At 44.5% G+C, this 18,129-nt stretch overlaps 1 protein-coding gene across 3 annotated transcripts in view; it reads left to right on the top strand.

The window, feature by feature from the left end:
• The window catches only part of USP9X (ubiquitin specific peptidase 9 X-linked), a 128,990-nt gene that overhangs the window by 26,082 nt on the left and 84,779 nt on the right, over positions 1–18,129 (top strand). For all 3 annotated transcript variants that reach the window (XM_029083039.2, XM_029083038.2, XM_029083040.1), the window contains exons 3-4: positions 15,389–15,534; positions 16,923–17,002. In XM_029083039.2, coding sequence (XP_028938872.1) covers positions 15,389–15,534; positions 16,923–17,002 — 226 coding nt within the window. The remainder of the gene's footprint in view (positions 1–15,388; positions 15,535–16,922; positions 17,003–18,129) is intronic.

Below are 18,129 nucleotides of genomic sequence, written 5' to 3'. Positions count from 1 at the left end.
TCTTGAGCCATTGCTCATCCAGGTGTATCTCTTCCAAGAACACTTTCTTACTTCCGCTTCCAAGCTCTGTCATCATAACCCCCATGACTCCCTGGGGTTGTATTGATTGGCTCCCATCAGGTTCATTTCATTCATGTGTCCTGACTTTCTCCCGTGTCTTCAAATCATCCCATCAGGACTGTCCGGGTGCACCTTATGAGCCCTTTCCAGCAATACCATGTTAATCAGTGGTATTCACTGAGTCAGTTCTATGCCAAGCACTGTCCTGAGGGCGTAGGAGTTGGTAGATGACCTTTGTCCCCAAAAGAGGGGGTCAGGACTACGGGTAAAGAGTGGCTTGTCTCATGGGCTTGGGCCGAGCACGCTTCCCTCCCCAGTTTTCGCCTCACCTGGAATTAGAGTTCTTTGGGTCTCCCCTCATCGCCGGAGGCAAGAATGGGGCTGAAGTCAGCTAGCCCCCATATTCTAGTTACCTTGGGACATCCCTGGTCTTTGGGGTACTGGTGAGATACTGACATTTCTGGGGCTACAACCGGTGCTGGAGGCCCCTTTCAGGAAGATCCAGAATTCTGGTTCGGTTCAGCATCATTTTGGAGTAGATTGGAATTCCTGACATTCATATAGCAAATTTAGTCTCCTCAGGTTACTTCACACTGCAGGAGGGAAGGGGGTGGTGGTGACTCAAGTCTGAGGTGACCTGTTCTCAACCCACCCACCCTTTAACTTGCCCTGGCCTGAAAGTGGCTTTCAGGACGTGTTGGAGAATGTGTTTTCCTCACCTTAAATTCTCCTCTTGGTTTTCCCCGGCTGCTGCAGTGATAGCGGCCATTGGTTCAAGGCCCACCTCTAGCAAGCCCTGCTCCTTGTAGATGTGGTCTAGTACATGGTGGTAATCAGGGGGCAAAACCTGTTAGCCCTCCTTGGACGGAAGGAGGAAAGGAACTAAATGAGATGGTGAATGAGAGTAGTGGGTTATTTTTGTGCCCATTTGAGTATTTTAAGTTTACAATTGGTATCATTATTAGTGTATCAGCTTGTGTCATATGACTGGTTTGATTATGAGTAGTTTGACAATGAACACTCAGAGCAATGAATACCTTGCTTCTTTGGCAGCTGAAGAGTGGATTTTTTTTTCTTTGCTGTGTTAGATGGTATTTGAAAATGAAACTTGCAGTAGTATTAAGCACTCCTTAAATCTAGGCCTCCTACTTGCCACCTCCTTTTTTTTTCCCCAAACGTCATTACTACTTGCAAATTCATCTCCCAACCTAAAAATTCCTGAAACACTGGTTCGGGTTCACTTGTCTTCAACTTCTGAGTAGGAGTGGCTGTATCTAGTATAGATTGAATTATCTATCAGGTGTAGATTCTCAGTATGACCAGTATCTGAGAGTGGCTCTTCATTTGGACCCAATCAATATTTTTAAAGCCAAATTTTCCTCATATAAAATGAAATTCATTGCCACAAATTTAAAAAAAAATTACAGGTGAAATGACCATTTGTAATTGCACAGCTGTTTTTATCATTTCCAACCTACATTGAGGCCATTTCTCCTTTAACATTCATTCAGTCAGTTGTATTTATTGAGTACTTGCTGTGTGCAGAGCACTGTACTAAGCGCTTGGAATGAACAATTGTGCAGCAGATAGAGACAATCCCTGCCCAACAACGGGCTCTACAGTCTAAAAGGGGGAGACAGCACTTTCAGGTGGTTATTCCAGGAGCAGTTTCTTTTTTAAGCATTTATGCCAAGAACTGTTTTAAGTGTTGGAGTAGATGCAAGCTCATCAGGTTGGACAGTCCATGTCCCACAAAGGGCTCACTGTCTTAATCTCCATTTTACAAATGAGGTAACCGAAGCCCAGAGAAGGGAAGTGACTTACCCAAGGTCACACAGCAGACAAATGGCAGAACCGGGACCAGAACCCAGGTCCTTCTGACTCCCAGACCTGTGCTCTTTCCACTAAGCCATGCTTTTTCTCACCTTGTGCTTGGCACATAGAAAGTGCTAAGCACTTAACAAATAGCATCATTATTATTATTATCATTATTAACAACCTCACCGTTTCCAGGCCTCCCTTCCCCACGATCCGCCATATTCTTGCTCAAATCTATATCAGCCCAGGGCCACCTCTACTCCGTGAGTACAGAAACTGTACCTCTAGGCAGCAACCACTGCAGCCCAGCTCCAATGAGAGCCATTTCCACTCCTTGGCTTTACTGACAATTGCGGTTTAGTCTGCTGAAGGTGAAGGAGGGAAAGTGGTCCCAGAAATAGCTGCATTGAAGCGAAAGCCACTTGGGACTAAGCTAAGTGTCATTATGATGTGAAGACCCCTTACTGCGGGTCAAGCACTGTCCTAAACACCGGTGCAGATACTTGTCTGCTGTCTGCAAGTCACTTAACCTTTCTATGCCTCAGTTATCTCATTTGTAAAATGGGGAGTAAGACTGTGAGCCACTTGTGGGACAGGGACCATGTCCAATCTAATAATAATAATCGTGGTATTTGTTTAAGCGCTTACTGCGGGTGGTTACAAACAAATAAGGTTGGATACAATCTGGCTCCTATCTACCCCAGTGCTTAGTAGAGTGTCTGGCATACTGTGATCACGTATCAAATTATCATTATTATTAAGTGTCAGAGGACTAAATAGTGTCTGTGGAAGTGGCTTTGTGTAATTCTCCCTGCTTCCATAACCTCGCCTAGAAGCCTGAATCAAGCAGTAGTTTTTGTTGAGTGCCTGCTGAGTGTGGAGCACTTGAGAGACTACGGAACTTTTAATAGACACGATCCCTCCCTTGTAGGAGCATCCGATTTAGCAGTGGAGATAGACAGGATCACCTCTTCCTATTCTTTAGTATCGTGCACTCCCAAGCTCTTAGTATAGTGCTCTGCACACATTAAGCGTTCAATAAACAAGCGTTGATTGAATGACACTTAAATTTCAGATGGAGGAAGTAATAGAATAGGTGTGATGTTCGTAAGTGATGAGGAGAGGGGTTGTGCTATTTAAATGCTTAGGTGGTGTAAAAATGCTGATTCGACAGTTGGGATGGGGAGAGGAGAAATTAGTCAGGCCTCCTTGCGGAGGGGAGATTTAAAAGACTTTGGGAGATCGGAAAAGCCGTGAGCTGTAAGATATGAAGCGGGAGGAAGTTCCAGCCAGGCACAAGGGAGGCGGTGGTCTGGGGTCTTTGGAACTGCGAGAAAATGAATAATATAATTGCCCAAGTGATTAGGAGATTGAATAATCCCCTCAAGTTACCCCACCAGTACTTAATAACTGTATCTATTCAGTTGTCCTCCCATCAAACGCATATTCCTCGTGGCCTCAGCGAAACTCTGGGAAAATTTCCTGTTCATTTTGGATACCAGTTGGCACAAAGAGCAGACAGCTTCATTGTGGAGTTTGAAATGTGCTTCTGGGACTTGTGCTCTACTTGAATAAAAAACGTTGAAAACATCAGTGTTTCTTGCCATGAACGCATGTCATTCTCATCTTTACTTTATCTCTTGTTTGCAGAGATCATGGTCCCTGGCCTTTAGGGGCTTAGTATCTAATTGGAAAATGAAACTCCTAATTTTGAATGTGAAATTTGGACATGCAAAATGACTAATCAAGTTCATCCACTAATAAAGTTTTCTTGTGCTCTATTAGCACATAACTGATCTAGAAGCATGCCATTCTTTGGGTGCGGCAAAATTCAATAGTTTGCTTTGTCATGTTGAACAGTTTTGAAACGTGTACACACACACTCTGAATTAAACATAATAATGAGGTTTCCTTCAAAGCGAAAACATGTTTTTGGAAGTTTTGCAGGATGATTCAGCACTCATGTAAACTCCACCAAAAGTTTAATTAACTTGTTAAAAAAAAAAGTATTGGTAGTGAGGTGGTGATGTTGCAAGAAATCAGAAATCTGGATTTCTAGCTTGATTTCCCATCTCATCCCCTCTATTTTTACTCAAATTTTATTCTCTGTTTCAGAGTTGATTTTTTTTCTCTCTGTAGCCTGCCCCTTCCTCCCTAGCTGGTTGTGGATTGCAGATATTTTAAAATGTGATTACTTTATCTCTACCCATGTGGTTACTTGTGGGTTGCAGGCCATTTATGTCCAGTCATCCATGAGGTTATGATGAGAGATTCCAGTTTGCTGTAAGAAAGAACTTCTTTGCGTGGATGGGCTCTGAGGGGGTTATGGAATCTCCTTCCAGACAGATCTCTAGCTCTCAAAGCGAGGCCCTGTGGCCTATCAAAAGTACAGTTGATTGGCATCAGTGGAATTCACTGAGTGCTTATGTGCAGAGCACTGTACTAAGCACTGGAGAGTACTTACAACAGAGTTGGCAGGAACATTCCCCACCCACAACACGCTTAAAGTCCAGAGGGGGAGACAGTAGTAGAAATAAATGGAAAGGAAAGAACCTAGGACTGGAAGTCAGGAGACCCGAGTTCCATTCCCAGCTATGCCCCGACATGCTGTGTGATCTTGGGCAAATCACTTAGCCCCGTTGTGCCTTAGTTTCCTCATTTGGAAAGTGGAGATAAAATAGAGCTCCCCCTACCAAATAGTGAGCTCTCTGTGGGACAGGAACCCTTGTGTAATGTTTTTTCTATTTGCCCCAGCGCTTAGCAATGCTTAAATACCACAGCAAACTCCAAAGCCATTTTGAAGGTGGGCCCCTCATTAACTGTCCCGGGCATCACTTTCACCAAGGGCCTAGTCAGGAAAACGCTTCCTCCCTTGCACTCGAAGCACGTGGTAGTTAGAATGACGAATGATGAATGACGTGGTGTTTTTCATGAAAACTTGTGTAGAATTGCGGGGGGCGGTTCTGTACTTTTTTTTTTCCCTTGGTTCTGAGCCCAATCTTTCTTACACAAAATGATTCACCCTCAGTGCATCAGATCTCTTTACTGTCCCGAGGTAGGCTGAAGCAGATTCCCAGCTGCAAACATTCCCCTATGCAGGTCTCAGTAGTATTTATTGAGTGCTTACTGAGTGCAGAGCACTATACTAAGCACTGTATAAGAGGTATGTTCCCTGCTCACAACAAGCTTACAGTAATGACAGTCCAGGTGTGGGCTTTTTCTCTGCAGGGTAGATGCCACCGAGCTCCTGCCGAGTGGACAGGCTTCTCCTGGGTGATGGTGTTTGTGATCCTTTGCTTCTTTATGTTGTCATAAGGCTGTAAAAAAAATAATCTGCATATTTCTTTCTCAATTGACCGCTCAAATTAGCTTGAGCGCTCAAATTAGCTTGAGGTTTTTGAATGGGTTTAAGACTTTTACTTTAGTTGGGCTCTCCCTTCCCTAGTGGTTGTCATCTCTCTGGAGTCTTGGTTTTTATTGTCTTCCTTTTGTTCTTCGGAGTTCCCCTCCCTTCTTCCGGCCTTTGCTCATTCCAGGCCTACAGTTTGCCTTCCCACCCTTTCTTTCCATCTATGATTTTTGCATTTTCTGTGGCTTTGTTTTACTTCTACATTTTTACCAGGCTTTCAGCTTTTGCTTTGCTTTTCCTCTTGGCTCTCAAAGACTATCGTCTGAGGTTTTAAATTCTTTTCCATATCTCCTCCTTGTCTGTAGTTGGCTCATCCAATCCTGTCTTTTTGGTACACTCAGCCCCCTTCATGGGACTTTTCCTTCAGACCCTTTTGACACTCACTGCTTCATTTTAATTCCAGGATTGCTTCCAGTGGTCTCACCCTTCGTGATTCCACTCAGTTTTTGGTGAATTGCATGTACAGGGAGCAATGCAAGTGGTTGCCGTATCCTGCGAATCTCATAGATTCCGTACTGTGGAGTAGTAATCATGATGATATTCGTCAAGCACTTATTATGTGCCAGGCACTGTACTAAGCGCTGGAGTTGGATACAAGCAAATCAGGTTGGACACAGTCCCTATCCCATGTGGGGCTCACAGTCTCAATCCCATTTTACAGATGAAGGAACTGAGACCCAGAGAAGTGGAGTGACTTGCTCAAGGTCACAAGCAAACAAGTGGCGGAGCTCAGATTAGAACCCATGACCTTATGGCACCCAGGGAGAGTACCGAGCGTACCTTGAGTATGGAAACTTAGAGTAAATCTCCAGTATCTATGTGTCAGAATAGCATTTGGCTGGGAAGTCACAGGACAGCACCCGCCAACAATCAGGGGGCTCTGAGCACTCAAGGGTTGCCCCGATCAACAGAATGCAAGTCTATGAGCTTAGTACAGTATTCTGCACTCACTAAGTGCTCAATACATACGATTGACTGACCATTAAATTAGGTGGAAAGTGTTCGGATTCAGGTGAGCCTCCAATCCAACTGAGAAGCAGCGTGGCCTAGTGAAAAGAGCACAGGCCTGGGAGTTAGAGGACCTGGGTTCTAATCCTGGTTCTGTCAGTTGCTTGCTGTAGGACCTTGGGCAAGGCACTTCACTTCTTTATGCCTCAATGTTTTCAGCTGTAAAATGGGTATAAAATCTTATTCCCTCCCATTCAGACTATGAGCTCCATGTGGGACAAGGGACTGTGTCCACCTTGATAAACTTGTGTATCTACCCCATTGCTTAGAACAAGGCTTGACACAAAGTAAGCACAGCACTTTTGGCAAGGAAAACTTTTTCACATATTCATATGTTAACATTCAGTTCTTTGAATTCATAACCCTTTATTATCGATAATGCATTCTTTGCTATCGATCATGTAAGTTAAATAGTATTAGAAGCATTTTTTTGGTCACTTTAGGAAACTAAAAATCAGGCCTTTTTTTGGATCTCAGGAATCAATTTATATGATGTATCATATTTCCTTTGGGACAGTATACATGCACCACACATCCCCTCCCCCCCCCAAGTGCATGGGGTAGTGGATAGAGCATGGGCCTGGGAGTCAGAAGGTCATGTGTTCTAATCCTGGCTCTGCCACTTGTCAGCTTTGTGACCTTGGCCCTCATTTACTTCATCTGTAAAATGGGGATTGAGATTGTGAGCCGCATGTGGGACAGGGACTGTGTCCAGCCTGATTTGCTTGTATGCACCCCAGCACTTAGTACAGTGCCTGGCACATAGTAAGCGTTTAGTAAATACCATAATTATTATTATGTGTGGGCAGGGATGCCAGCGTACCCCCACCCATCCTGAGAATGCCCACGGCTCACCCCACATAGAGAACCCATAGCGTCCCAGAGGAATGTAGTACTAGAGGAGAATAGTAGAGAAAAAGGAAAGAGTAGGAAAAAAAAACATTGAGAGAAAGGGTAAATAGAAAGGGGGAGAGAGAAATCTGCTGTCCATTCAAAGGGAATGAAGAGTGGGTACTTTTTCTAGTGTTTTCTGAATATGAGTTGGAATAGCTCTCCTGTCAAGAATTTCCAGAATAAAGTGATGGCTCAAGTAGAATGTGAATGAGCAGCCAGCCCCGGGGTTTAACCTACTTTTTCAGCCCCAATGAATGCACTTTGAACAAATCATGCAATTTTCATGATTTGTACATATTGACTGTGCATGAGTTTCCAGTGGACAAAACGATTGGCCCTATATAGAGGCTGAATGAAGAAAGATGCTTCCAACTGAACTTGCTGTGTTTTTGCTTGGAGAAACTTAAATTTGGGATTTGGTAAAATACGGTAAAGTCTAAATGCCTACAGGCTGACATTTACCCATACACTGTCTCCCACTTTCTATCTCACCCACACCTACTTCTGCACCTGAACACTTGGGTCTGGGTCTATCTTTGCACACTACTGCTATCTTTACACCTTATTGTTTCTTCCAATCGAATTTATTTTAGCGTCCGTTTGCCATGCTAGAAGTAAGCCCCTTTGGGGCAGGGATCACATCTACTGGACTTTCCTAGGTGGTCGGAATGGTTCTCGGCACATAAGCCTTAAGAAAGGGCTTTCTGATGGATTGAAACAGCCACTGATCTCTCTTGTCAGCCCAGCCCCAGAGCTGCCCTCGTCCGCATAGTTGCAATCATGAAGCTGAGGCCCGTTGGCTCTGGTCCAGAGGGAAGCCGCCCTGTCACCCCTGGCCCCAAATCTGTGGGAGAACTAGAAAGGTGGTGATGCTGTCCTCCTCTTTCTTCTCCATCCAACAGCAGGGAGAGAGGCAGAGAGAGGCAGCTCTCAGAGCTTCCCTACCCTGCCAAACTGTAGGGGAAACTGGGTGGCATTTCTTCCCTCAGTCATGGCATTGCCCCCTATAAGTGTAATTACCTCTGGCTTTTGGTCCCCCCCCCCTTTTTTATGCCACTGATCAACACCCCAGAGAACAATCTTAAACCTATTCCAAACCGACTTTGCTTTTACTAGTTGGTTTTGGGTTTTTTGATTATTGTTATGTGTTTATTATGGGCCAAGCACGGTTCTAAGCCCTGGGATAGATAGATAATCATGTTGGACCATGTCCGCGTCCCACATGGGACTCCCAGTCTAAAGGTGAGGGATATCAGGTATTGTAGTTTTCATCATTTCGTTCAGAGTCTTTTTCAGAAATGAAATTTTACCTACTTTCATCGTGAATATTTCTCCTCCCTGCCATGTCAGTTTTTTAGTGAAAGATTGGATTTAGGCCTATTCATTGCAATTTTGGTGAAGTTGTACTGCTTCTACTGAACACTTAGCTCTCGCGATCCTCTCAGATTCATTTCCTTCCATGAATTGCACCAGCCGATTTCCCAGTTTGAAAGTTTGCTGAGCTAGATTGTAATTTCTAGCTATCGATTCCCACTAAGAAGCGTCTTGAAAAAAATATTTGCTTTCCATTTCATCTGGAATTTTGTCATTCCTGAGTCTGAATCATATAGTGTTTTGAAATATGCATTCCATGTGCCCTGATTTCTGAAGAACCTTAGCACTTTTTGAATAAGGGCAATCTTGAAATACCAGGTTAACCGTTTCATTTGCATGTTTTTAGTAATATATTTAGATTAAATTGGCTATTTGCTCTCTAGGGATGCTCTATCATTTCAATTCTAGAGGGGAAAAAGCCTGTTCCTTTTCCAGTTCCCCATGAACCCTTTTTGCATTTTTATTGAGCAATTTTAGTTAATGTTCGATAGAGTGCACAGTTGTGTCTAATGAATTTGCAGAGTTGATTGGTTAAAGTTTCCTTTTCTTGACCAAAAATCTTGATGGGGCCATGGAGAAATGAGAGGTTGTGGTTGAAGAAATATGCTGGGAGATGAGAGTGGTTATGAATAGTGAAAGCATGTAAAAGAGGGAGGGTTTTTGAAAGGGATATAGGTGAACATTGTATCATGAATCTACTAGTGAAATGATAATAATCACCCAAGGTTTGAGTAAAATTGACATGAAGGGTTTGGGGAAACGATTCTGGTGGCCAGGAGAGGAGTGGAGGGAACTGCCTTCTCTTGTAATACTTGTTTTGGCAGCGGGACATGTAGTTCTAGGTGTTAGGTAGAACGATATAGGATTGGTCTATGAGTGCGAGAGGAATCGGAACTGGAAGTGATCATCTTTATACGAACATTAAAGCCAGGGGCATAAATTAGATCACCAGTGCGCCAAGAATAGATGAAGAAGGAGCCCAAGGTAGAGGCTTGCAGGGAATAATGTTAAAGGAATGGGAATAGAGATAAAACGTTAGCAAAGGACTTTGAACCTGTCATAATTCTGATAGTAGTGCTCCCACTGAGAGGGACGCAAGCAATTTGAACTGGCGCCTTTGATTCAGGGTGCCTCCAAAAGAGGGTAGCCATTCAGTAGAACTGTGAGAAATGATCCCTTTCCCTGATGTTACCTGAGGCTAGGGAAGAACCGGGTTTCTCCTCCCTCTTTCCCCACACCCCCCCACAAGCCTACTGCTCCACCTTAATCTGAGGATTTGAATAATCCTGGACAGAGCTATTGCCCCTAACATGGGTGATAGAAACTGGTTCAGAGGTTCCAATAGTGGTATTAAGAAGCAGTCACCTGATGTTTGCTCTCAGAACCCTCAGTGCCCCAAATCTCTTGAATAAGGAAGAGAAAAGGGGCAAAACACATTCGCAGGCAGTTTATCAGTAACAGACATCCATTCAATCTTATTTACTGAGCGCTTACTGTGTGCAAAACACACTGTACTAAGGTGTATAGCATGCCAGAACCAAACAGTCGGTCTTCTGATTAGCTTCCCCGTTGGATCTGTGCTAGCCTCTGAGCTGGCCTGGGGCCAGGGAGATAGGAAATTTTCCTGGTGAAGTAGGCAGATCAGGCTCCAGCTGAGGTCTCTCCTTGACCCTGCACTCTTTTATTCAAGTTCAGGATGTTGGCGGAACATTAATGGAACAAGGAGATAAAACCCAGGTTGAAAGGACAGCCGCCAGAGGAGGAACGATGTTGATTCCCCACCGAGTTGAAGAAACGGGGTGCATTGGGGAAGGATAGGCTATCGTGGGTGGAAGAGGTGGAGTAACATGGTAGATGATGGCTGTGGGGGAGATCCGTAGCTCGGGAGGGTGGTGGGAGGAGGAAAGTGAGGCCACTTGAGGACAAAAAGGATGTGACGCGGTCAACCTGTGGCAATGGAGGTCAAATGGAAGTTGGGAGGAACAAAAGAAGCTGAGTCAAGGTAACTGGCTTGTTGCCATAGTGACCTGGGGAGCGTTTTGTTGGAGGTGTCCTGGATTCAGAGCCCTGTAGGGAGGCTGGTTTGATTTGGTTTTTGGCTGAATTCTGGGATTCAAACTTTCCCAACCCTTATTGGGTGGAGTGAAAGGCTGATGAGTAGCCAGGTTAGAGTATTCTTTGTCTGGTCCAGGGATGTCAGGAAAGGATTATGGTTTGGCCCTAAAATTTTTTAGAGCCATTGGGCCCATGACTGAGAGCCAAAAAGTTCAGGTGTCAGCTCGCTACGTGTAGGGCATACGAATATGAGGAGCACTGTTGACCCTCATCTCTTTCTCCTGAATGTAAGATGGGGAACTAAAACTGACTAAATAAAGCCATAATTGAGTGTTTACGAAAAGCTTGAAATCCTGGTCTGCAAATAGAGGTGTAGAGCTGGAGGTGCCAGTATTTGGTCCTTAGAAGAATTAATAAAGATCAATCAATCAGTGGTACTTTTTTGAGCACTTAGTGTGTGCAGAGCATTGTACCAAGTGCTTGGGAGAGTACACTACAAGAGTAGGTGGACATGCTCCCTGCCCACAGCGAGTTTACACTCTGGAGGGGGAGACCAATATTAATATAAATATTTAAAGCCTGAGGGTGGCTGAGAATGGCCCAGATTTTCCACAAGCAGAAGAGCACAGAATGATGAGGGGGTGATGAGCATGGGGGGTGGAGGGAAGATTAGGAGTGAAGCAGACTTCCTCCACATCCCCTTCTGTTGGAAAGGATCCCCTGTGTCTCTGCAAGGTAATGATAATGATAATCGTAATAGTTTTTAAGCTCTTACTATGTGCCAAATACTGTACCGGGCATTGGAGTACGAGATAATTGAGTTGGACAGAGTCTTTGTTCGTCACTGAGTTTCACAGTCTATCCAGGAGAGAACAGTACGTAAAAATATTCCCCTTTTACAGGCGAGGGCCAATATTTAAAATATTCTTCTTTTACAGATGAAGAATCTGAGGTAGAGAGAAGTGGTAGAAGCGAGATTAACCCAGGTCCTCTGACTCTTGAGGCCTGTCTACCCACTAGGCCTCACTGCTGGCAGTGTGGCCGTCAAACTCTTCTGGCAAAGGCCCAGTAGATATTCTGCTGTGTTAGCAAAAGGCTAGTTACATAAAGTTCTGGTCTGGGGTTCTTGCTTGCTGGGGGACACCATATAATAATAATAATAATGTTGGTATTTGTTTAGCGCTTACTATGTGCAGAGCACTGTTCTAAGCGCTGGGGTAAACACAGGGGAATCAGGTTGTCCCACGTGGGGCTCACAGTCTTAATCCCCATTTTACAGATGAGGGAACTGAGGCACAGAGAAGTTAAGTGACTTGCCCACAGTCCATATCTAAGTCCTAGGGTGGGGGACCATGTCTCCTTCTTAGGGTCCAGTTCTATAGTTGATGGAGGGCTGGAAGTCAGATGCCTGGCTGGATGCCTGCCCTGTTTTAACAATACTAGCCTCACAGCGCAGCTGTTGAGGGATATTGTAAGAAATACGGCTTTGGGGCTCCTGCAAGAAAGGCCCAGTGTGGATAGTGCTAGGTAAGAAGGCACAGAAGAAGCCGAGTCAAGGTGGCCAGCTTAGGTCGTCGTAGCCTGACTCAAAAGGTCAAGTCTGTGTTAGAACCCCAGTAGGTAACATGGATCCAAAATCATCTGAGAGCTTAGAGCTGTGCCTGCTCTGAGTGGCAAGGTTTCTCACAGGGATTGTTCTGCTGGGAGCGCTTAGCCTAATAATAATGATGGCATTTATTAAACACTTAAAATGTGCAAAGCACTGTTCTAAGCGCTGGGGAGGATAGAAGGTGATCAGTTTGTCCCACGTGGGGCTCGCAGTCTTAATCCCCATTTTATAGATGAGGTAGGTGAGGCACAGAGAAGTCAAGTGACTTGTCCAAAGTCACAGCTGACAAGTGGCAGGGCTGGGATTTGAACCCATGACCTCTGACTCCCAAGCCCGTGCTTTTTCCACTAAGCCACACTGCTTCTCTGAATGATGATGGTATTTGTTAAGTGCTTCCTATATGCCAAGCACTGTTCTAAGCACAGGGGTAGATACAAGGTAATCAGGTTGTCCCACATGGGGCTCACAGTCTTAACCCCCATTTTGCAGATGAGGTAACTGAGGCTCAGAGAAGCAAAGTGCCTTGCCCAAAGGTCACACAGCGGACAAGTGACGGAGCTGGGATTAGAACCCAGATCCTCTGATGCTCAGGCCCACTAGGCCAAGTTACTTCCCAAGTGCTTGGGAGAGTACAGTACAGCACAGGTAGACATGATTCCTGCCCACAAAGTGCTTGGAGTCTAGAGATTTTTGGGGTGGGAGCCAACAGTGATTTCTAGATCACATGCATGGTATCAGCAAACCCCAGTTACAGCCACCTCATGGAGCATTCTATAGCATTTAATGACTTGCCCCCCTACAATACTCTGTCCTGGATAAATTAATCTCCACCTGAGCTGAGACTCTGCAGTCAGTAGTTTAATGGAAGCTCTGTCCACAGTTTGTCAGATTTTTAAGACATCAAAGAGACCCCCGCAAGCAGATAACCACCGAAGCGGTTCAACTGGGGAGGCATCTTAGTTAAGAAATGGGATGGTACAAATGTTGACAATTCCTCCCATGGAGAAATCGTCCAACGAGGACCTCGTCGAGCTTCAGCAGTCCCATGCATCACTGCGAGGCTCCGACACAGGCCAAGAAGTTCCAACGTCCTCATTCCTAGATAAAATCTTGGGGTTTAAAAGTTTTGCCTCCATTCCAAGGAATTGAGTGAAATCGCGCACCTATTTGCAGAAGATGACTGTATTAGATGGAGGAGTTCAAAGATGGCCAGAGGAGTTAACCAGCTATAGTGGGCTTCAGGAAAGCGGAGCCGGGCAAGGTGGCCAACACAAGCCCCCCGCAGCAAGTTTCGAGCACGTCTGGAGACTGCCTCAGCCCTCCCTGAAATGAGAGGTCAAGGGATCATCCCACATTTCGTCTGGTGTGCCCTTTTTCCCAGGAGTTGGCTCAGCCAGACCCTCAGGTTTGTCCAAGCCAGCGCTGAGCTCACAGGATAAGGGGGTTATCCAGGAGGAAAACAGGTTCCGCCCCATCCAAATGTACTTAAATTGTTGACTAGCAGCTAGGAGTCCGGTTTTTCCGACTTCTTGTCCGGTGTATGTTGCTACTGTTTCTCCAGAGTCTCGCTGACATTTAAAAACTGACGGAGCTATATGTTGAATGGACAGCCGACTCCTGTTCTCTTTGCTCGCCCTCTTCAGCTTTTTCCACCCTTGTACCTCTGTGAGTTTAGGGTAACCATTCCCTACTCTCCCTGAAACATTTGATAGTTAACTGGTCATGGACAAATAGATGGAGCAGATACCTTGTCGCACTATCAACCTCAGTAATTCTTTGGACTCTACTTAAAGGGCAAGAAGGTAATGTCTGGCTTATTCTCCCCGAACACCTGTGGAAGTCAGTCGGAAACACTGAGAAATATCTTTTCTCTTCAGGAACACTTTGCCTTTCAAAGGTAGACCGTGGTATCCAGCATTAAAAATGGCATGTCAAATCTGCTAGAATTTAGGCAGTGAAAATACATTTGCTTCCTCTTAAAAGAGGCTGGAAAATACTGGGTTTTGTTTATCATTCTGGGGATTTCCCCAGCAGAAGAGATCCAGTGTAGAGAACAGGGTGTGTGTAAACTTTTTGGAAGAACAGATGCTTGTTTGGAGTTGTTGAAAGGCAAAAGCGTATTTCTGTCAGGGAGTGTAGGAAAGCCTCACGCAACCATACAGCTGTGGGGTATTCCTCAAAAATGTGGATGTGTTATGAGCAGTTGTGTTAAGGCAGTTTTTTCCCCATAAATGTGCATTCTAAATTGGGATTTGTTCCAAAACCTCTAGAAAGATAAGGAATTTCCTTTGGGTGCTATAAACTTGCATTAGTCATACTGTTGTCATATTTGTTCAAGTAAATCAAAGGATGATATCCTAACATTGTCTACCAAATCTCCCCCTCGCTTAGTACAGCGTTCTTTGCACAGTAAGTGCTCTGTAAATATGACTGATGGATCTAAATGAAGAGTTATATGGCGTAGTGGTAAATCTCTACAGGAGATTGCAAAAGTAGAAGCTTGCTCCTCTCATTGCCTCAGTGGGTTTTCAACTTTAGTGAAGAATTTGTCCATCGTAGATTGAACAAGCCTTTTCTTGTTTTTATAACATACTTTTATAAAGGCCATTCCACCTAAACATTTCTTCATGGCTTTAAACTTCGCTCCCCATCCATGTCATTGTCAAAGTTTTATGAATTAATATTTAAAATTTGTGCAAGGCATCTAAATCTCAAAATTTTAGCTGGTAGTTGAGAGACTAGAGCCCTTTTCATGTGTATTATCATCTCGCAATAATGCATCGAGATGTCAAACAATATTGGCTCAAAGGTTGTTTGTATCTTGGGGTGACTTTGACTTGGGATGAGGTCTCCAACCATAACGGCAGTATCTCTGGGTTGCATCTCTCGTGGAATGGCCATAAGGTAGGATTTGTCTATACTTATTACCATTTCGTATCACTTTAACAAAAGCATGCATACCATGGAATATCTCTAAAATGTTACACATTTTGTTAATAATGCCTCATCTTTCAGAGTTCAGGAAGAATGGTCCATTTCCTGTTCTCTGAAATGTTCAAGGAAATACCTGTAAACCTCTGTGTGGTTTGGGTTTTAATCTAGATGACCAGTGCTATGCTTAAATTTTGTGAACTAACCGTGGAAATGTATTTTTAATTAAGACTTCCTCGCCTGATTCTTCCAATGAGAATTCCCCGGCTACCCCCCCTGATGAACAGGGTCAAGGTGATGCCCCACCTCAACTTGAAGATGAGGAACCCGCATTTCCACATACTGACCTGGCCAAGTTGGATGACATGATTAACAGGTGGGCTTGATTTGTTTCTCCCTTTCCCCTCACCCCACCCACTTTTCTCAGTGACATTTGTTAAGGGCTCACTATGTGCCAGACACTGTCCTTAGTGCAGGGGTAGAGACACCCTAATCAGGATGGACACATAGGTTTATAGTCTTAATCCCCATTTTACGAAGGAGGTAACTGAAGCCCAGAGAAGTAAAGCGACTTCTTCAAGGTCACACAGGAGACAAGTGGTGATGCTGGGATCAGAACTCAGGTCCTTCTGACTCCCAGGCCTGTGCTCTATCCATTAGGTCACACTGCTTCTTTTGCCCCCTACCTCCACTTGCTTTTTGGAACTTGGGTTGACCAGCTCAGTCTGAACCTGCATTCCCCAAGATTGAACTGGCCCCATTTGGGTATGGACCATAGCTCCGCAGCATGTCGTGCTGCATTAGGCTCATGGCACAAAATATATATCCTTCTTCCTGATGCTTCTTCAAATGCCGTTGAGTTGTTTCCGTCCCATAGCAACTCCATAGACGCACCCTTTTAGAATGTTCCATCTTCTGTCCTGCTATACTTTCCGAAATATTTTTTACATTCTTATCTAATATTTTTTTCCTCAGACCTTACTTTCCATTGAATGCTTTTTCTCATTATCGGTAGCTGAACTGCTGAGGTGAGGAAAGGAGAAGGAAGGTGACTATAGGGGAAGAGTAGTCAGCTGAAGGAAAGAGAGAAAAATGGGAATGGCATCTGGTCCATGTTCCCTTAGCATTCCGCTGAACTGCTGCTGCTTCCCTTACATTTCTTGGGGGAAAGGACTTGAAAATTCAGCTAGGAAGGAAAGCGAGGCTTCCTTTTGCCATACAGCTAAGGTGAGCCTTGCTGGCCTGCCTTCCTGCGGTAATCACAACCACCTCCTGGGTATAGATGAAGAGGAGTGTTTGGTAGAGGAAACAGAACAGAAGGATGGCATTGACCTGCAGCGATTTCTGCCCCATCCCTTGTTCCTGGCCACATCCTCTGTGTCCAGACCCAGGACTCCCTAACACTGAGCAACTAGTTATTTGACTGGTGTCAGTTTTCCTTGTTTGGTGGTAACTAGAAAAAATTAGTAGGGGGCAAGAGGATTCACCTTGAACCACAGCAGCCTGCGTAATCTCACCCCCGGGTGATGATGTGTTAGTCATTTAAAAGGCCATTTTAACATTGAGATTATTACACTTCTGTAATTTATGAAATGGAATTTCAGAAATGAATCTCTCCCGAATATCCTGTTTGTGACAATCCCATCAATTCTTTGATGACAATAACGAAGATGGTAAGAATAGTTGCAAATGGAAAAATCCGTCAACTCCTTTTTCTCCTGAGACTAAAAATATTCTTTTTGTGCGTATATTTGATTTCTTCAGGCCCCGATGGGTAGTTCCAGTTTTACCAAAAGGAGAATTAGAAGTTCTTTTAGAAGCTGCTATTGACCTCAGTAAAAAAGGTAAGTTGAAATTACGATGTGTTTACTGTGTTGATTACTAACGTTCTTGTTTTTGTATGTTTTTCTCTGAAAAAGTCTTTTTTTCATAAGTGCTAATTCCTGGAGTCTAAAGAAGTAATTCAGTGAGCAGTTCCGTGCCCAGATATCCTGCAGTCTAGGGCACTGAACTTGTTTCTTTTAGCCCCTGAGAACCAATCTGGTTTAGTTCTATATTGTATGCTTAGTATAATGCTTGTCAGACAGTAAGTTCAGACAGTAAGTACTCAATAAGTTTATTTTGAATAACGGTGGTATTTTTTAAGGGCTTACTATGAGCCAAGCTCTATACTAACTAGTGGGGTAGATACCAGATAATCTGATGAGACACAGTCCCTGTCCCACAGTGGGCTTCACAGTTGAAGTAGAAGGGAGACTGCTATTGAATTGAAATGAATCCCCATTTTGTATATGAGGAAACTGAAGCAGAGGACAAGTGACTTGCCCATGGTCAGGCAGCAGGCAGGTGGAAGCACTGCGATTAGAACCCACATGTCCAGACACTTTCCCATAGGCCATGCTGTTTCCTATTGAATGAACGATGGGTCAAGTTCATAGTTCCGGCTCAATCTCCAAAATTTGAAATGAAGATAATAGGGTTGAGATTTGCTTACTTCTACCTTCTGCCCCCAGCTCTACTCCACAGCAAACTTCTAGAGACAGAGGAGAGGAAAAGCTTCTGCTGAGCTGCCTGGTACCTCAGAGGGAGAGGGTTAAGGAGTGGGAAGGAGGGGAAGAGAGAGGGGGTGCACTTAAGAGAAGCAGCGTGGCGCAGTGGAAAGAGCACGGGCTTTGGAGTCAGGGCTCATGAGTTGGAATCCCAGCTCTGCCACTTGTCAGCTGTGTGACTGTGGGCAAGTCACTTAACTTCTCTGTGCCTCAGTTCCCTCATCTGTAAAATGGGGATTAAGACTGTGAGCCCCACGTGGGACAACCTGATTCCCCTGTGTTTACCCCAGCGCTTAGAACAGTGCTCTGCACATAGTAAGCGCTTAACAAATACCAACATTATTATTATTATTATTATTATGGAGATGAATGTGGGGTGGGACAGGAGGAGTTGACTCTGTATTATACTCTCCCAAGCGCTT

Source organism: Ornithorhynchus anatinus, chromosome 18, assembly GCF_004115215.2.
Source record: "Ornithorhynchus anatinus isolate Pmale09 chromosome 18, mOrnAna1.pri.v4, whole genome shotgun sequence".
Classification (NCBI taxonomy): Eukaryota; Metazoa; Chordata; class Mammalia; order Monotremata; family Ornithorhynchidae; genus Ornithorhynchus; species Ornithorhynchus anatinus.
The sequence above is the reverse complement of the archived record's forward strand: the minus strand, read 5'-3'. Positions and strand labels throughout refer to the sequence as shown.